This window comes from Silene latifolia, chromosome X (genome assembly GCF_048544455.1).
Source record: "Silene latifolia isolate original U9 population chromosome X, ASM4854445v1, whole genome shotgun sequence".
Classification (NCBI taxonomy): domain Eukaryota; kingdom Viridiplantae; phylum Streptophyta; class Magnoliopsida; order Caryophyllales; family Caryophyllaceae; genus Silene; species Silene latifolia.
In genome coordinates, this window is record NC_133537.1 from 335,850,600 (window position 1) to 335,871,005 (window position 20,406).

The window sequence follows — 20,406 nt, forward strand, 5'->3', positions numbered from 1 at the left end:
GGCTTAACGGTCTTCCTAGAAACAATGTTAAAGTTGTATTTCATGATATGAAATGCATAATCTAAACTCTTCGGAGATTTTCTTTCGGAAAAAATAAATTGTGACACCCTCAATTATCGCGGAAATGTAAACACGTAATTCTAGAATAAAACTGCATGGATATGTTTGTAATAGGTTCATTTGGGTAAAAACCTGTAATTTTTAAAACCTGAACCTGTTATAAAGATATCCAAATTGGAAGGTGTCAAACATACAAGGTCTAACTAGAAGTTTCATAACATAACCATCGCTAAAGTCGCGAATAGCAAATTATACAACTAAATGTAAAGAGGGAGACATATGTCCCTAAAATGTATGTGACATAAAAAGGGTTTAAGGGTCACCATAAAATAAAACCAGTCTAGGTCCCAAGGTTACTTTGCTCGCTAGCTCGTCCATGTACCCCATATATGCATCACCTACCTGTCATTCGCATTTTATACAAACACGAAAGCCACAGTCAGTGGGGAGTAACTCCGAGTTCTCCCAGCCACGAAATGTCATAATTAATATAACATGTAAACATAAGAATATGAATACGAATCACACACTGCCTTAGCATATAGATGCTAAGGCAATCGTGCTTATCACGTGAACAACAATATAACAACACATAGTCCTAGCATGTGAATACTAGACCGACTCATACTACACTATCATGTGAGTCAAATAACACACGGAATCCAAACTCTATCAACCATAGCCGGCTTGCATCTCACCTTCTATGATTCATAGAATCATCAAACAAGAAAGGGCAATATATCAAAGACAGGCATAAGTTCTTAGTACGGTCAATAGTCACTTTGTAACTCGAGTCTATACCACGAGGTAGGGAAGGTAATCGAACCGGTATCTTGGCTCGGATTACTATTAAGAAAACATGGCCAAGAGACCACACAACCCTAGCCTAAAATCTGCGCAGACCTAGACATGCGGATACACACCACCGCACCCAAGACCCACAACTTTTTTTAAAACAAAGTGAAGTGAGTACCCTAAGGACACCACCGAAGGGTTGGCTAGTACTTAAGCTGACCCCATACTATCAAAATAAGTACCTGAGGTCATGCCCCAACTTGGATATAAATCCACTAGTCAGGAACACAAAGGCTATCAAGCAGTGAACATATACTCGTCAGAGACTATAAAGACCTATCTATGATGAAGGCCGAAGTACTCACCTAGGACCTAGTCCCAGCTAGTCCCAGCTTGAATACTTTAGCCCACACCACACAAGACAAATAGGACACTACCCACTTAACCATAAGAGGGCAAAGAGTCCAACTTACCAACATAAATGCTAACATTCTATCATGTGAAAGGCTATATAAATGTCTATTCAAAGAGACAATCCAACAATATCCTCAATATCAACAATAATCCAAATTCCAATTAACCGTTAATCTCATAATTCATGAGAACAAGCTAAAATGCCAACAAGACAAGAAGAAGACAAGTATAAGGCAACCAATTCCTCCAACAACCAAAATGTGAAATGATAATTACAACTATTAAGGCATCAACATAAAACATCCAAAAACAACCAATCTCACCTCAAAGACAAACCCTCGACCCGAGTCCCGCGACGGGTCATCGGTCAAATCGAGGTTGATCGGTTTAAACCTAGTTTGACCAAACTCGTTCGGTCAATCTGCCCATTCGAGTCTTGGCCTACTTTGGCCCAAATTACAAATTTTATCGCTATATTATTCTCATGCTATTTCCAATTTCTATCATGTGAAAAATGAAAGTAAAACATTATCAAACACCTAAACACTTAACAAACAACAAGCACCACATTTACTACTAATGTGACATTAACTCGTCGAGTAACTCGGAATAGTTACCTTAAGCTAGCAAAGAGACAAGCAATAACTTGAGAAAGCTTCTAAAACCCAAAATTACTCTTCCTCTTCAACCACATATGAGCCACCTAAAATGATTATGTGAAAGGACGATATTAACGAATTATCTTTATATAAAATATGAGACGGAAATTAATTTAAATCAAAACATGTAAATCATATTCATTAGCTACTGTCTTATGTTCATAAACCATTATGACCCTCCCTTTTGACAGGCATACCAAGAAAATTTTCACAACTTTTACGCCCTAGAAACAGTCTCATAAAGCACCATTTTATCCGTCCCAAAACTGAGCCCAAACCAGCCTGTCACGGCTCCCAAAACCGAGGCCAAAACAGCCCACACGGCCTCCATTTCGACTGTCCCCAAAACAATCGGAAGGCTGCACAAAAATCGGTACCAAAACAGTTCAAACAATCCTAAACCAGTCCTAAACCGAGTCAAAACAGTCCCAAAATGTCCCAAAGTACCCATGGCGGACTCAAAAACATCTAATTTCTTGCACAATACCACAACTAAACAAGATCCCATATAGCATCCCAAAACAATCCCTACATGTCAGTATACACCGTCTCAAATATACCACTTACTAGCTAGCATCCCAAATGATCCCTAGAGGTCAGTATACACCGTCTCAATCATCTCCACATATCAGTATACACCGTCTCAACTATACAACTGACTAATTAACATCCATAATGATCCCTATATATAATTATACACAGTCTCAACTATAAAACAGACTAACCAGCTTTCAAAATACACAAATTTAACAAGTAATACTGAGTAACCTATCATTATTACCTTTTTCCGATTGAACTAATCATTTATGACTAACAAATATTCTACCAGACCGTCTATTTTAGTACATACAACCGTCTTATAATAAACAAAGCTAAAAACATAAATTGGGTTTGTAAAAATACATAACGAAAATGAATTTTACTTACAACGGATTGACGAGAACGACGAAAGGAGCGCTATGGAACAAAAATAGATGAAAACGGATAAGGAACGAAGTACCGACGTCGATTAACAGATCAAATTTTGAAAAGGAAAAAGAATTAGCGAAGAAGAAAAAAAGAACGAAGAAGAAGAAAAGTTGACGTAAGAATGTGAAATGAGACAACAGCCTGCTAGCCTGCTATTTATTATACGTACGTTTCTTCGTCGTTAAGAAACTTCGATCGTTATTAAAACCGTTTCGAGTTAAATTTAACCGATTTAAGTAAAAGTTTCAGTAATAAAACGGAATCAATAATAAATAAATTTAATGAGTGAAAATAAAATAAACTCAGCTAGTTAACGTAAATAATACGATATCCGCTTGAATCGGAATTATTAGCGATTTTTACGAAACTAACGGATATTAATAAAAATTGCTAATTTAGTGAAATAAGCTCAAAATAGCTAATTGGACGGTTTTGTTCCCAAAATCCATCTCGGGTTTACTTAAAACAACTTTCCTAAGGACTCGTAAAGAAACGGAAATTATTAAATAAATAAACTCGAACTAATTTCAATAAACTCGAACTAACTTTAAATAAACTTATTAATGATTATTAAAATTAACGTATCGAATTATGATGAAATTAATTAATTAGCTGAGAAAATAAATATATAAATCGTTAACCAACGTAATTAAATACAAAGTAGCAATTAAAATAATTTTATCAACTTAATAAAATACGGGGTGTTACATAAATACTCTATCTTCTAAACGAATAAAAGATGTTATAAAATTTCCCTTCTAAACTCTAAAACTTATACGTAATTGGGCCCAATTTGTGTAGTCTATTTTATATAAATACTATGTATGACGGGCTAAAGGATGGGGTTTAATCTTTTAAATTGCGCTATGTATAAAACTTAAAATCTCTCAATTTATGCAAATTTACACAGTTTTGTTGTGCATAATATTTGTTTCCCTATCTATTTATGATTTTATGATACAAGTTATAGCTAAAGAAATTGTTATTTGTAAAAATTAATAAAATATTATCATTAGTTTTGTGCATAACAATCTCATCAAAATACACATTTCAGAACACTGTTCATTGCTTGTTTTATTTTACTATTTCAATTTTGTTCTAAAGTCAAAATACAAGGAAGACAAATAAGAAAAGTTTATGAATTTTCAGGTTAAAATCTATAAACCGTGCATGAATTATTGTATGTATGGGGTCTATACAAGTGCAGTATTATTTTGACTCGAGTATAGTTGTATTTTGACAATCCATTAATTCTAAAATGATTATTGATGTTTAAATTATGTATGCCCATATTTTTTTTGTATTTCTCTTATCGTATAACTATTCGTATATTATAGTCGTTGTGTTATATTATAATTATTAGTATTGGTGCTCGGCTTCGCCCGGGCTACCTCTACTTACCATTATTTTTTTTTTCCATTATATAAAATTACTTAAAGTTGCATAACCCATAAATTTATCATTAATATATTTTTCTATGACATATCCTAAAATTACGATGAAATAAATTTTGAGACAAATTCACTACTCCCACTATTAATATTTTACTATTATTAATGAAACAATAGTACTAACATTTCACTACTTTCCCGTAATCATTGTTACTTTCATTACTCCCGCCGTAATTATTGTTAATGTCACTACTGCCGCATTAATATTGATAATTTCACTACTCCTGCCGTAATTATTGTTACTTTCACTATTGCCACATTAATATTGATTATTTACTACTCCCGTTGTTGTTTCTACCACTTTTACTAATCGCGCTAATAATATTGTTATACTTTTACTATTCAAATGAGCGGTTACTATCATATAACTATATCTAATGTTACTACACTTCTTTTCTTTACTGACGAAATTACTTTTACTAATTAGGCATGCAATTTTAAGATGACTATATATTTATATAAATATATTACATATATCCATTAAATCAAATCGAAAGAATTATGCAATATTATATATTATGGAATCTAACTTGAATTATTTATAACCTACTTATATTATATTTTTGTGTGTTAAATAATTAACATATCTATACATCTAATAAACTATAAAGTTTAACAAAATTGCATAGATTTTAAATTTAATATGTAATTTTATGATGATAATAATTAATACCATAAGTGTGCATGCATGTTTATACTAATTAATTATTTTATTTTAAGAAAATTGACCATTTTCTAATCTTCTATAAATATTTAGGAAAATTACCAAGCATCTTATTTCTTTTAGTCTCTTTGAAATTGACTATCTTATTTAATTATTTTATTTTGAAGGAAATTGACCATCTTAATTAATTATTTTATTTTAAGGAAATTGACCATGTTTTAGTCTCTTACAATTGTTTAGGAAAATTACCCTATATAATTTAATTTTAACCCAAACTATATAATATTTGCATTGAGATCTCTTAATCGAATCCATCACACAATGCTAGTGATTTAAAATCGGGGAAGTGATGGTTGACCCTCATAACTTTGTACAATTGTGAAATTAACTCCCATAACTTTTAATTGGAATGATTAGACCCCATAACTTACATAATAAGTGAAATTAAATCCCTTTATCAAAATCTCACGAGAAATTCAATTTATCATATCACAAAAATAAAAATGGTTATGTTCTTATCAAAAATACGAAATAAAATTTTAAAAAGTTAATAAAAAAGATTAGCGTATATTAGATAAAACAAAATTAAAAATATTTTACAAAAATCAACCCCAATTTATTATTTTTATATAATTTACATATTTTTCAAATTTTGTTATATAAAGTACAGTTTTTCCAAATTTAAGTAAAAAATTTCAATTGCAAATTATTTTGTTACGTAGTTGTGTTAAAATTAAAAGTTGGAATAAAAGATTTTCATGAGAAAAAATATAAAAAAATACTCCCTCCAATCCTCTATTTTCTTCCTCTTTACTTTGGGCACAAGAATTAAGAAATAGAGTATTATATTGATAAAAAGTTGGGTGAGGTTTGGTGATAGGAGAGAGAGAGAGAGAGATGAATAATTAAGAGTTAAATAATGAATTGTGGGCCACAAATATTAAAGTAAGGAATAAAATAGGATTAAAAGAGTTGGGTGGGTGGGGTAATAGGAGAGAGGTATGAATAAAATAAGAGTAAAAAGTTACCAAAAATAGAAAGGGGAAGAAAACCTAAATAACCGTTTTAGGAAATAGGGAAGAATATGGTGAATTGGAGGGAGTATAATAGAAGGGTAAAAAAAATATTCAAATTTTTCTATTTTTTAACAATTAAAAAAAGTTTATACACAAAATTGTTAATTTTTTTTTCAAAAAATCACACCGAATTTTACTATTTCGGATTTTACATAAGAACATAACCATTTTTACTTTTGTGATATGATAAATTGAATTTCTCGTGAGATTTTGATAAAAGAGTTTAATTTCACTTATTATGTAAGTTATGGGGCCTAATCATTTCAATTGAACGTTGTGGGGGTTAATTTCACAATTGCACAAAGTTATGGGGGTCAATCACCACTTCCCTGAATTTCAAACAATATAGTATAATTAATTTGTATAACTTTCTTTAATTACATTGAAGTCGTTTGGTTTCTGGATTTAATATATAGTATTGATAGATGGCTCATAAATGCTCACTAAGATTAATTACTCGATTTGCTTTGTCCACATTAATTAAGTAGTGCCTGTTTAATATGTTTATTTTTCTCATGTGTTTTTTTTGTCTCTCTAAAGTTGTAGTGCATATAGGCTATACCACTAGCTATCTAGCTGTACTATAACTTGTGGTATAATTTCTAATCGTTGTAATAAAGTTTTGAATTTTATTATAAAGTTTATGAGTTTTAGTGTAAAGTTTTTGAACTTATTCATATAAATATAAACATTAAATTCAAAAACTTAAAATATAGCATAGAAACTTCGGTAGGAACCCTACCCAATATAGTAGAATGGGATAAGGTTTCCCGATCGGAAAAGCATGGATCTATATCCCCCCGAGCCAAGTGGAGCATGCATGAAGGAGTTAGACCATGGATTCATCCACACGCGACACCCGTTCCAGTCCTTGTTTCATCCCGTCGAGAAGAGCCTATCGAGCGAGATGAGCCGCGGAGGAGAGGAATTAAAACAAGAAGCGGCCCGCGTTTCCGGTCCTTTTCTTTAAGTGCTTTGACCAAAGAGCAGAGGCCTTCGGTAATGCCCGGTCGAAAGTATTCGTCGAGGCGAGTTCGAATTGATCGGGTCATGTAGGAACAAGGTTCAAGCGGAAAGAGCAGAGAAACCACTTGATTTGGCGGAGACCTGTGTTTTTGGTAAACGATCGCCGGGCTGGTCACTTCGACCCCGGTTCACACTTTGGGTCATTAGCCTACTAAGCACTTGCCTGCTGCTCCTGGCGCCCCTGCTGGGTTTGAAAAGACGTCACTCACGTTACGCTTGTTTGACTCGAAAAACACATACAAGTATATAAGTTCAGATAGCTTTGATTATATAATAATATTCTACATCTATATGTATAGTATTTTTTCCCTAAAGTTGGGGTGTACACCTACATTTACTCACAAAAAACTTAAATTGTTGTGCTAAAGTTTGCCATTTGAAACGTTTTCCTTGTTTTGGGTCGGATATTAAAGGATGGATGTAGCTCTTAATGTGTTTATTTGTGTTGTGTTAAAGCTTAGGCCCAAATTTAATGGACTTTTGTGACTTCTACATTGGGCCTATCCCATGGGTTTCTAATTGTTCAATAGCTTTTTAGGTAATTCTATTTTCCTTTTCTTTATCGGATAAGACGGATATTTTATAATATACTCGTATTTCAGCCAATATTTAGATAAACCTTTTTCCTAAAAAAAAACGATTTTAGATAAACAATCCAATGGCGAACTATCTCAACAACTTCCAACATCGGAAATAGTCCTCCTCTCCCTCTCCCACCGAACGCTCTCCATAAATTAAAGTAGATGTAGCGAGGTGACAAATGTTCAAGATCATAATGTCAGGAAGTCAACTAACCCAAAACATTAAGAATAATTTTACACGTCTAATCATACGAATGCCTTTTGATCTTAAAGTCCAGATGTAAAGCAGGCCTTCCCACTTTCCATACATGGTGCTAAACTGCTAATATTCTACAGGGGTGGTGAAGTTTAAACCCTGATATTTTGGTTACAATAGCCTGATCTCATTTCAAGAAACCAATTTAACAAAACCTTGAAATGAGGGTTGAAAGTCTAAGAATATATATAAAAACCCGTAAAATACATGTCGCACACTTCAAGATATACTCTGTAATAATTAAGGTGAAATCCCAAATTAGAAAATGCACCATCTTCCAACCCCTAAGAGAAAAAGCTTACCAATCTTGATTCCATAGAAGAAGGGGGATATTGATTTGATTTCTAGAATTTGACCAAGTCCTTATGAAGTAGAATTGGTATCCATGACTAGAAGCATATAACTTTCAAAATTCTAAAACGTGAGTTAGGGAGACCAAAATGGATGCAAATGCTGTTGCTTAAGTTCAAGAAATTATTTAGACTAATTCGTCATCAACATAGTGCTATTTTTGTAAGCTCTTACATTTCAACCCCTTTTGATCCTCGTGCTCATTTAGTAAACTAAAGCAAAAGTATCAACTGATCTCTCTTAAGACGGTTATATCCGTCTTAAGTGTAAAACGAGTCAAATATTGTCCCATATAGATATATAAGACGGGTTTTTCTAAAATGTGCCCTAAGGGCACATGTTAATAACCTTAATATGGTAAGATTAACAATATATTCTCACTAATTATGGTAACAATGAGTTTATACTTGAGTATCTCATGAGAATATGTTATCAATTTTACCATATTAAAGTTATTAACATGTGCCCTTATGACACATTTTAGAAAAACCCATATAAGATAAGAATTAATCTTTCTAAACTTACCGTTTTTTGTCTCATTCATGTATTTGACTTGTTTTATTGTTTAAAACGAATATAATCATTTTAGACAAGAATTGTGCAAAAGTATAGGAGTTTTGAAAAAAAAAAATAAAGTTCCTCTAGAGTGTTTAAATTGTCGTGTATCAAAAAAGATATCAGATTATCAAAATAATGTTCATAATCAAATTACTTCGTGATGGTAGCACTCCTATATGATTGGTAAGTTGAAACATGCAAATTATTTAGGAAAAGTATTTGGAAATCCGTGTGTTCATCGATCGATTTAAACCCCAAATCAAGTCAATAATTACTATGATACATTACTATAAAATTGGGTTTAATGCCCCAAATTATTATTGAAACTAACAATAAATTTCTTACATATTTCAAATATTATCATATGAGAAACTGTTAAAAATAACGGTGGAGTTAAGAGAGGCCTAGGAGGGTGTTCACCCTCGTTGAAAAAAAAATTTCAAAGTTTTTAGTTATTATTTTGGAATATTTTTTAGTTTTTCTTATACCATTATTCATTTGCCTTTGCGGAAATTATTCATATGTTCAAATAAAGATTGGGAAATTTAACTAACATAATTAAACTTATTGTTGTCAAACTAGATCTTCTAAATTGACAAGGGACAATTTTCACAAGTGTGTAAATATTTTAAGAGCTTAAGCTATGCTTCTTGAGCTAATCTGTCTTATGTTGACATCTTTGTGATAAGGTTGAAATAGATGACCTTTGCATTGACTTCGCCACTTCATCATTTTAGGCCTTTGACTTTTTCATTTTTATTTGTTAATAATTTAAATCTGGTGGCTTTGACTCTTTTTCATTTCATATTTTGACTTGTCTACGTATTTTTTAAATGTGTGCAATTATAAAATATTATCTTAGTACATTAAGTTTTACAAACCAAGTGTAACAAAGTCCAATGATAAAACTATAGTCTATAGTATGGGCTTAGAGAAACGTTTTTACTCGATGCGATTTGACCATGATACATTAATAATCATGTTAATAGTTTGGATTACTTGAACTACATATAAAAAAATTGTACACAAATTCTTGCGTAAAATAGTTCTATACTTCTATCTTAAATCAGTGTACAATCACCTAATCATCCTTTTCGAGACATTTGCTCAAATGAGCGATAAGAATAAGATGCACTTACGAATTACGGTACAAAAGGCATAAAAATAAAATGCGGGAATGCAAGCCAACAAAACTTGTTCTACCGAAATTAGACTCCTAGCTCCATCTTACTGATGTAAAATTTTTGTTTCAGACGGATTATTTTCATCTGAAATTAAGACAGATCAAATGTAACTATTTTACCATCAGTTTTTTTGTTAAAAAGTGATAACTTTAATTATAACAATTTATCATTAAGTGTTTATTTTCTATTAAAAAATGTCCCGACATTTTTTTATTTTAAAAAATGTCAAACATTTTTTGACATGTTACGAACTAAAACAACAACCCAAATTGTTCTTTCATAACTTCACAATTATTTAATCACTTCACGTACCCAAATTCAAAAGTACCAATATTTAAGTTAGAATGTAAGAGATAGTGTAGCATTTACATTCCATAATACACCATTCACGGCTCTTTTTGACATAGAGATGGCAAGTTGTAAATTTTCTAATTAGATATTTTTGTTCGTGCACTCACATTTTCAATTGTTTATAAATTTGAAATTATAGTTCAAATTTGACTTGATAACTCACTAAGTTAATAAACTTTAACCAATTGAGTATTGACATAATTATTAGAGATAATGACTTAAAATTTATATTTGTTGAGTTCTTCGCAACCAACTATGGACTAGTTACATGTAGTTCGATTACCTATTCAATTTGTAATGGGAGGAATGAATACTACCCTCTCCGTCTCAGTCAATAATTTATACTTTATTTAATTATTTTATTTACCCCTATAAAATAAATCAAATGTAAACTATTCAACTGAAAAAGAGAAAATAACTTATAATAAACTAATTTCCACTCCTATAGAAATGTAATTCCATGATGAGAAGATCAAAAGTCACAAAATCAATCTCTCTCTCTCTCTTTTACATTTGCACCGTTACGTTCCAAAGTCGGAATCGTCACTCGTGAGTACTTAGATCAGCTGACCTAGTACGAAATTGTTCTACCTTAATTAAAAGTCTCGAGATTAAACCCTATAAATGTAGCAGTGTTATAACTTAGAGGGGTGCTATATATGCACCTTCTCCCCCTAACCTTCTCTTTCACTTTCTCCCTTTACCCTCTCACAATCGATTAATTTAGTATATATCGTGTGAGATAAGAAAACAAGTGGATGAAGCAAAATAACCGATATTTCAATCGGTTGTGAGAGAAGAAGGTAGATAGTATTTTTCTATAACGTATGAAGGGGAATTTTACCACCCTAATAGTCCTACTTGGCTTGAAACCAGGAAACCGGGATAGTATACACGAAAAAAGTCGAACCCGTCGGTTAAATACCATTTATCAAGTCATCCTTGGTAGATTCATTAAAAAAATTGTGACATTTATATATTGATTGACCTTAAAAATGTTTCAAAAGACATGGGACTTGATGGTTGTAATTTTTTACCGTGTAAACTAGGAAAGTGACAAGACTAGGTCAATCATCCCAAAAAAAGGTGCAATTGCACATTCTATACTTTACAAAATGATGATGATTTTAGGAAAATATCAATTAGAAAGGTTTGAGTTACTGACTAGTCGTAAACTAGTCGCACTTGCTTCTAGATTACGAGGATAAAAAATTTGTTTCACGTCTAATTTGACTTATACACCATTATTTGATTTTTTTTTTTAAAAGACGGTCATATTCATCTTGAATTTAAAACAGTTTAAATAAGATAAATAAAATAAGCAAGAATGTATAAGGACTAGCTAAAAATATTTGATGAAAATGAGTGTTATTTGACTAGTTTTAATTTTAAGACGGTAGACCGACATTCATCTTAAAAAAAGACAACTATTCTTTAAAATAGGGTAATTAATTTGCTATACATCAAGTTTACATTCTTCTTTGATCCGTCTTAGGGCCGATTGGCAGCCTCGACCCAAGCAGAAGTGCGAAGTAATATTAATCGAAGGAGAATGACAACACCAAAAACTAACATACTTTTTATCTCGAGTTATATTAATCGAAAGTAAACAAATGATTTAGATAAAAAAAAAATTTTAATGACTTAAAACTTTTTAAAGGTGTTTTTTAGGCAATAATATAATTTTTAAGTAACGTTACCGATTAATTCAACCACAAAAGTCAAAGGAATAAAACATGAAAGGTCAACTAGTTGTTTTGCTCAGTAGCCATTAATATAAGCTTCGCCAATTTTGAACGAAGTGTTATTTTTTTTGATTAATTATTTATCGCGTTATCGGTCATTCACTGCTTTAGCCAATGATCCTTGTTAAGTGATCGGAATAATTATTTTGGGATTAAGGCTTTGATGTTGTAATACTGACGCGGACCGCAATAGAGGAGCTCTTATATGACCTTTTCAACATCAATATCAGTAATATCAGACATACATTAGATAAATTAACTTTCCAGATATGTTAAGTAGATAAGGCAAATAATATAAGTAGGTGAAACTGGCAAAGATGATCTGAAATGGTATGATTACAATATTTAGGAGGGGATGAATTCTGAGATTCATTTTACTGGTGGATTTTTGGTCCCCTCTCCACTTGTTCTTCTTAGGTTATACATACGTCTAATATGGAGTATATTGGTAATATTTCATTAAAATACATCTTTTTCATACAAGAAATATACGAGGAATAAAAAATTCATGTCATGAAACATGTGTATTTAGTGACTTGTGTGGATTAGCATAAGAAAACGTAGGGGATATAGGCCCTGTTCTTTTGGACTGAAACGAATATGAACTGAACTGAACTGAACTTATAGGATCTGAACTGAACTGAACTGAACTGAACTTATATGATCTGAACTTATAGGATCTGAACTGAACTTATAGGATCTGAACTGAACTGAACTTATAGACTAGCTTGCAAACCTGATCCTTATGTGCCTTGGTGTAACCCTAAGGTGGCCTCATATACACCTCTTCTTCAATAAAACCATGTAAAAAGCATTATTTACATCAAGTTGAAATAGGGACCACTTCCTTATAGCAGCAACAACAATTAAAGTTCTCACAGTTGCAAACTTGGCAACAGGAGAAAACGTGTGCTTGTAGTCCTTATCCTTGACTTGGTTAAACCCTTTGGCTACTAGCCTTGCCTTGAATCTCTCCACTGTGCCATCAGATCTATGCTTTATCTTATGTACCCACTTGCTGCCAATTGCTTTCTTTCCAGGGGGCAAAGTTGTTAACTGCCAAGTATTATTCTTCTCCAAGGCTAATAACTCCTGGTCCATAGCTGCTACCCATCTAGGTTCTTTACAAGCCTGGGTGTAATAACTAGGTTCTACCTCAGTAATAACTTTAGTTAAAGAAGTAGTATATTGCTGATCAAAATCAGTGAGCTGTCTTATCACATCAGAATGAAAAGCTGAAGCTGTGCAATGAAAATCAGCAAGCCTGACAGACTGATGTCTAGTCCTTGTGGACCTCCTGAGGATGGGAGTAACAGGATTTGGTCAAGTAGGTAGTATTTGATTATTATTGATATTTGTACTATCATTAGGTAACTCAGAAGATATACTATTAGGAGTAGTATCTGAAGTAGTAGGGGTAATCAAAAAATGTGAATTTTCTGTAACATCAAGATCAGTCAGGAAATCTTGTGAAACAACAATATTACTGTTAGTCTTATAAGGAAAACAGTGCTCATAGAAAATAACATCCCTGTTGACAAAAATATCATGTGAATCAAGATCATAAAGCTTGTAACCCTTCTGTGTAGGAGGGTAACCAATAAAAATGCACCTCCTTGCCTTGGGCAAGAACTTATCCCTGACAGTAGGGGGACTAGTAGCATAACACAAGGTGCCAAAAACTCTCAGATCATGATCATAACTAGGCAAGGTCTTAAATAAAAGCTCATGTGGGGTCTTCCAATTGAGTACAGAGGATGGCATTTTATTAATAAGGAAAGTAGCAGTTAGTAAGCAAGCCCCCCAAAATTTTATAGGCAAATGTGCATGAAATCTTAATGCTCTAGCTGTTTCCAATAGGTGCCTATGCTTTCTTTCAACCCTACCATTTTGTTGAGGCCTACCTACAATACTTCTTTGATGTATGATTCCCTTAGAAGCAAACAATTCATTGCATTGTGATTGAAAAAATTCAGTACCATTGTCAGACCTAATAATCTTAACTTTAGCATCAAACTGATTCTCAACAAGACTGATAAAATTTTTGACCAAACTTGGCACCTGGGTCTTATGTTGAATCAAAAAAGTCCAGGTTGCCCTTGAGTAATCATCAAGAATAGTCAGAAAAGAATGAGCTCCAGTCATATCAGGGTGTTTGTAAGGACCCTGTTGGGTTTGTGCCTTGATTCTGTTATTGGGCTAGGTCTGTCTTGGGCCTTTATTAGGTCATTCTATATTAGGTTTAGAGAGTATTATATAAACTCTCTAATCCTCTACCTAGCAGTTATGCTTATCATACCGTCTGAATCTCTAATCTGAAAACTCCTCACATATCAATAAAACTCTCTCCCTTCTGCCCTGTGGACGTAGCTAACACACCGTTAGTGAACCACGTAAATCTGTGCGTTTGTCTTTTATTGTTCTTTAATTGTTCTTTCTTGCTTCTGTTATAACAGACCCCATAAATCCATGTGAATGAGATCAAAACACTTAGCAGCATAAGATAAACTTTTATAGAAAGGCAAAGAATGATGCTTGGCTAGAACACATGTATCACAATACAATTTATTAACACCCTGAAGTGCAGTTTTATTGACATGCCTTAATTTCTCAACAGAAGAATGCCCAAGTCTGGCATGTAAGAAAGCAACATTTACAGTTTGAACAGCATTAGCAACACCAGGTTTTAAAGTATTTCTAACAAAATTAGATGCCCTAAGTTTATACAGATCTCCAATTCTGACTCCTTTAGCAACAAGAGCCTTACTTGAATGGTCCTGAAATAAACATGAATCATTTAAGAAAGTAACAATCAACTGTGAGCTGGTTATTAATTTAGCAACAGATAAAAGATTTGGCTTGAAACCAGAAATGAGTAGCACATTTAATAATGTAATATCTTTTGTCAAGAAGACATTCCCAGTGTGATAAACAGTCTTAACAGACCCATCAGGTAGAGAGACAAATAATGGAGATTGTAATTTCTTAATATCATGCAACAAGGAGACATCTGAGGTCATATGATCAGATGCTCCAGTATCAATGACCCAATCCCTTCTTGGAATGAAGCCTACAGTAAACTGAGTAGAAGACTTACCTGCAAAGTGAGTGTAAGACTGAGATCCTGGATCAACAGATGCAGTAGAAGTCCTGTCATTCAAAGCTTGTAACACCTTATTCATCACTGAGTCAACAATGCCTTGAACCAGATCAGGTGACAACTTTGTAGTTGTATCTGTTGCAGAAGGAGACTGAGAGGTTGGAACAGACTGGACTGCAGGACTGTAACTTGAGACAGTAGGAGAAACCGTTGGAGTATACACAAGGGCAGTAGGGTAAAAAGGATTAATATTAGCACAGTGTGCAGTCTGTGGGACAGAAGCATATTCAACATCCTGATTACCACACAGCTCTGCATTATTGACAGGTTTATGTGGTGGTCTAGCAGAATCCCCAGTCTTTGCCTTCCCTTTGGCTTGTTTGGCCTTCCAAGCCTTGAAACTGTAGCAGTTGTCAATAATATGACCCTTGATCTCGCAAAAAAGACAAGTCTGCAGCTGGAAACAATCTTCGACCTTATGATTAGTCTTACCACACTGCTTACAAGGTGGATAAGGGTTTGTGCTTTCTTTGGGACGTTTACCCTTGGGGTTAGCATCAGCTGTATGAGGATTGTTATAGCGTTTTTTTAGCAGCATAAGCAACAGAATCAAGAACAGCAGAATTTGTACTATTATTTATAGTTTTCTGCCTCTCAATCTTCTGTAAGACTCCTAAAGCTTTGTTAATAGGAGGAAGAGGATCCATGGAAAGCAATGAAGACTGGACTTGCTCATAACCAGCGTGTAAACTCATTAAAAGCTGTATCAGTTTGGCTTGTGTCTCTCTCTCAACAAGACGTTTGAGGAGACTACACGTGCACTTGGACATAACACCACAAGTACAATGAGGAATAGGATCCATGTGATCGATATTCTCCCAAAGACCCTTGATTTTAGTGTAGTAATCAATCAAAGAGGCATTTTCTTGCTTAAGATTGACAAGTTCCTTCTTCAACTCATAAAGCTCTAACACATTCAATTGACCAAAACGCTCTACAATTTCTGACCAAAGATGTTTAGATGAATTTGCATATTGAAAATGATCACGTAAACCTTGTACCATGGAATTCCTAATCCAACGAGAGACAAAAAGATCACAACGAATCCAGGAATTATACCTCTTGTCGTTTTTGTCAGTAATTGCACATTCTCCAGAAATGAACCCAATTTTGTTCTTGGAAAGCAAAGTCTGAATAACCTCCCTCTGCCACTGACGAAAGTTGGTGCCATCAAAAAGATTTTCTGTTAACCTCAACCCATGTTGCTCAGTTGTAGACAAGAAGAGAGGATCATCATAAGGAGAAAAAAGTGTTTCTTGATCGCTGGATTCAGGGGTAGCCATGTTTTGATCAGAAGATTTGTGTGATCAAAAAATAAAGATTGTAATTGGAAGTGATGAATATATTCAAAGAATTAGCAATGAATATATGAATTTGGATGAATGCGGAAGCGAAAAATAGTGGATCGTTATACCACTGATACCATATAAACCACGATCAAGCTTAGATGATTATAATCATATGATTGATATGATGAATATATTGATGACTGATTAACGGAGAGAAAGAGAGAAAGATAGAGAATAAAAGAAATTATTTTGTTATTATTACCAAAACTTATGATTGTATTACAAAGGTGGGGTATTTATATGGAATTTAGAGATTAGGTGTATTGAGTTAGTTATGGTTAGTTTTAACAACTTTCCTAACCACCTTGCTAACTAACCTTAATACTCTATAGAACTGAACTGAACTGAACTTATAAGATCTGAACTGAACTGAACTAAACTTATAAGAGCTGAACTTAGCTTAATTTTATTTTATTTAACTTAACTTAACTTAACTTAACTTAACTATTATTATTATTATTATTATTATTATTATTATTATTATTATTATTATTATTATTATTATTATTATTATTATTATTATTATTATTATTATTATTATTATTATTATTATTATTATTATTATTATTATTATTATTATTATTATTATTATTATTATTATTATTATTATTATTATTATTATTATTATTATTATTATTATTATTATTATTATTATTATTATTATTATTATTATTATTATTATTATTATTATTATTATTATTATTATTATTATTACTTGCCGAGAGAGAACATTGATAAAAAAAATTATAGTCTAAAACACAAGGTAAAATAATACTCCCTCCTATTCTCCATTTTCTTCTCTATTTCCTAAAACAGATTATTCAGGTTTTCTTCCCCTTTCCTTTTTTGGAAACTTATAATCTTATTTTATTCATTCCTCTCTCCTATCACCAAAGCATACTCAACTCACAATTCCTTATTTAATTCCTAATTATTCATTCCTCTCTCCTATTATCAAACCCCACCCAACTCATAATTCCTTACTTGATTCATTCCTCTCTCCTATCACCAAACCCCACCCAACCCACAATTCATACTTTATTACCCTCCTTAATTCTTGTGCCCCCAACAAAGGGGAAGAATATGGAGAATAGGAGGAAGTACTAACATTTTTCCACTTTATATGCATTGGTTTGTTCATACATTATACTACGATTATATTACGATAACAAATAAATCACATACTATATCTTTTTTTCTAACCATTTATTTCCATATTATCATAATCCTCATCACTTTCATCTTCACTATCACCCTCAACAATGGATCCATTGCCTCGCCAAATGTTTTTTACTAGGAGTATGTTGTTTCGTACCTAATACATGGCCTTATTCCGCTTTTTATCAAACATGCCCAAATCTATTGTGATGCTGAAATTATTAATGAGAGGAGTGATTTTTTTTTTAAATAATAATGTATGTATCGAATAATTAATGTCAAATGTTTTTGTATCGGTCTTTAAAAATAATACTCTGTATATAGTTTTTCTGAACTAATTAAATTTATAAGATCTGAATTTTTCTGAACTGAACTTATAGGATCTGATCTGAACTGAACTTATAGGATCTGAACTGAACCGAACTTATAGGATCTGAACTGAACTTATTGGATCTGAACTGAACTGAACTTATAGGATCTGAATTGAACTTAACTTATAGGATCTGAACTGAACTTATAAGATCTGAACTGAACTGAACTTATAAGATCTGAAGTGAACTGAAATTAAGTGACTTTAAGTCCAAAAGAACAGGGCCATAGTACTTCTATTGTGATAAACAAGGTGAGTTGATGAGATAAGTAAAATGTTTTTTTTTTTTGACAGCAGATAGGTAAAATGTGAAAATACTAAATAATATACTTTATTGAAATTTCTAATACTTGCATATGGTAAAAAGAGAATCATATTAGCAATAGCAATGATAGAAATTCGATGGCCATGTTTTAGTAAACATCATATTAAGTTAAATTAGCAGATGTCATTTTGATAATAATTTCACAAATTCTCATGTATTTGGTAAATGACATTTTTCAAAATATGAACAACGTAATAGCCAGATATAACTACTTTTAAATATGAACAACATATTATATAGCAACATATCAATTTGTACACGAAATTTATATAATTATCATATAATATGTTAATTACTTGACATTTTTTTTTAATTTTTTTAATTTTATTAATTTAATTTGTTTACCTTTGATTTTGACACAAAGATCAAAGAAAGAGGAGATGGACGGTTATTGAATGACAAATGAATCAAATTGAGTATGAAAGATTAAATTATCCATAAAAGACATTATTCCTGAAATAGAAAGATAAATAATTCACTAAGCCACTCCAAAATAAAATAGGTAAACAAATGATCGGGATGAAGGAAATATAAACTTCTTATTTTGCATGTAAAAGTTCATTTTACGGATGAAATTGAATCAAAGAACTTATTTTCTTTGGTATGTCTTACTTATAAGTTATCACCGTTGTAAATTATAACGGAGTGATAATATGCACCATCACCCACTAAAAAGGTGGTGATTTTAAGTAGTTCTATACTATCGTTCTAAGACAAAGTTTGTAAATAAGAATTTGTGTATTTTTATACCAACGAATGAAAAGTTATCTCGGATGAAACTCCTTATTTTGTCATCTCAATTTTCATCCACCAACCTAGATTACCCTTGAATTCGTACAATTTAATTTCTAGTGGTTTACTTGTCTAAAAATATTGCTTCCCAAAAAATCATATCTTGTTGGAGTTTTGGTTGCTCCAAAGCTTAAGTAAAACAACACTTATCCCACATTGGAAAAATAGTGGGGGAGTGTTGTATTTATATATGGAAGAGAGTTAACTAGAGTTAACTAGACTATAGTGGGTAGACTATAGTCTCCCCACGCGCACGCCGCCGCCGTCCGGCTCGGCTCGTGACACGTGACACGTGACACGTGCGGGGTGGGGTGGGGTGGGACCCCTTTTTGCTACTGTACAAATTCATTACACGATTTATGACAATTAAATTGCAGAATCAATGTCATTCACTTTTCGACTGTTGGAGGAGCCTCTTGGCTACTATATAAATCCTCTTCCTCCTCAGTTTTACATACACAGAAAACTACAAAATTCTCCTTCTCTATTTCGACTTTTTCTATACTATCAATACTGAGAACAGTTCCCGCTTCCGCCCTTGGTGTGCAACATTGTGCGGAAGGAGGCGTTAACCCTGGAATCGGTGACCACGGAACCCAAGGAGCACCTGTGTGGGGGTCTAACTGATTTAGGGCAGTGTCTTACACGGCGTCTCGATTAAGAGTTGTTTCGGATCAGCTAAGTTCATTTTCTTTCAATCTAAATCAGTTAGCGAACTTCTCTGATCTTTGTTTTTGTCTACTGTTTTATTCTTTTTAAACAATGACAAACCCATCCGGAAATTCTGACGATTCTAATGTCAACCGAGAAATTGTTTCCGTTACCCCTAATGTTCCTGTTAACAATTTCACAATGCCACACAGAATGTTCCCTGACCTTAGTAAGATGGAACCGTTAGATGGAAAAAATTATAGGAGATGGTCTGAAAAAATTCTGTTTTATTTCTCGCAATATGAGATTGACTATGTGTTATTTCAAGAACCACGATCTCTCAAGAGTCTAGTTAAATGCAAGTTGTCAAACCTGATCCTAAATTTGCTAAAGACAATAAGACTGTTAAAGGTGTTATGTTACATTATATGGTTGATAATTTGTTTGACATCTACTGCAAA

General features: G+C 32.6%; 1 protein-coding gene across 1 annotated transcript; it reads right to left on the reverse strand.

Moving 5' to 3' along the window:
* Positions 1-14,587: 14,587 nt before the first annotated feature.
* Positions 14,588-16,583, reverse strand: LOC141620956 (uncharacterized). The gene is made up of 2 exons (XM_074437694.1): positions 15,872-16,583; positions 14,588-15,801 (listed from the first exon to the last, which is right to left on the reverse strand). The coding sequence occupies exons 1-2, from the start codon at positions 16,581-16,583 to the stop codon at positions 14,588-14,590; spliced, it is 1,926 nt and encodes a 641-aa protein (XP_074293795.1).
* Between the last annotated feature and the right edge of the window lie 3,823 nt (positions 16,584-20,406).

What these genes read in the sequence shown, in the direction of transcription:
- LOC141620956 (XM_074437694.1), bottom strand. Translation starts at nt 16,583, where the DNA reads ATGGCTACCCCTGAATCCAGCGATCAAGAAACACTTTTTTCTCCTTAT. An exon ending in GCAGAAAACTATAAATAATA is followed by an intron (nt 15,802 to 15,871) that starts GTACAAATTCTG and finishes ATCCTCATACAG; the next exon opens with CTGATGCTAACCCCAAGGGT.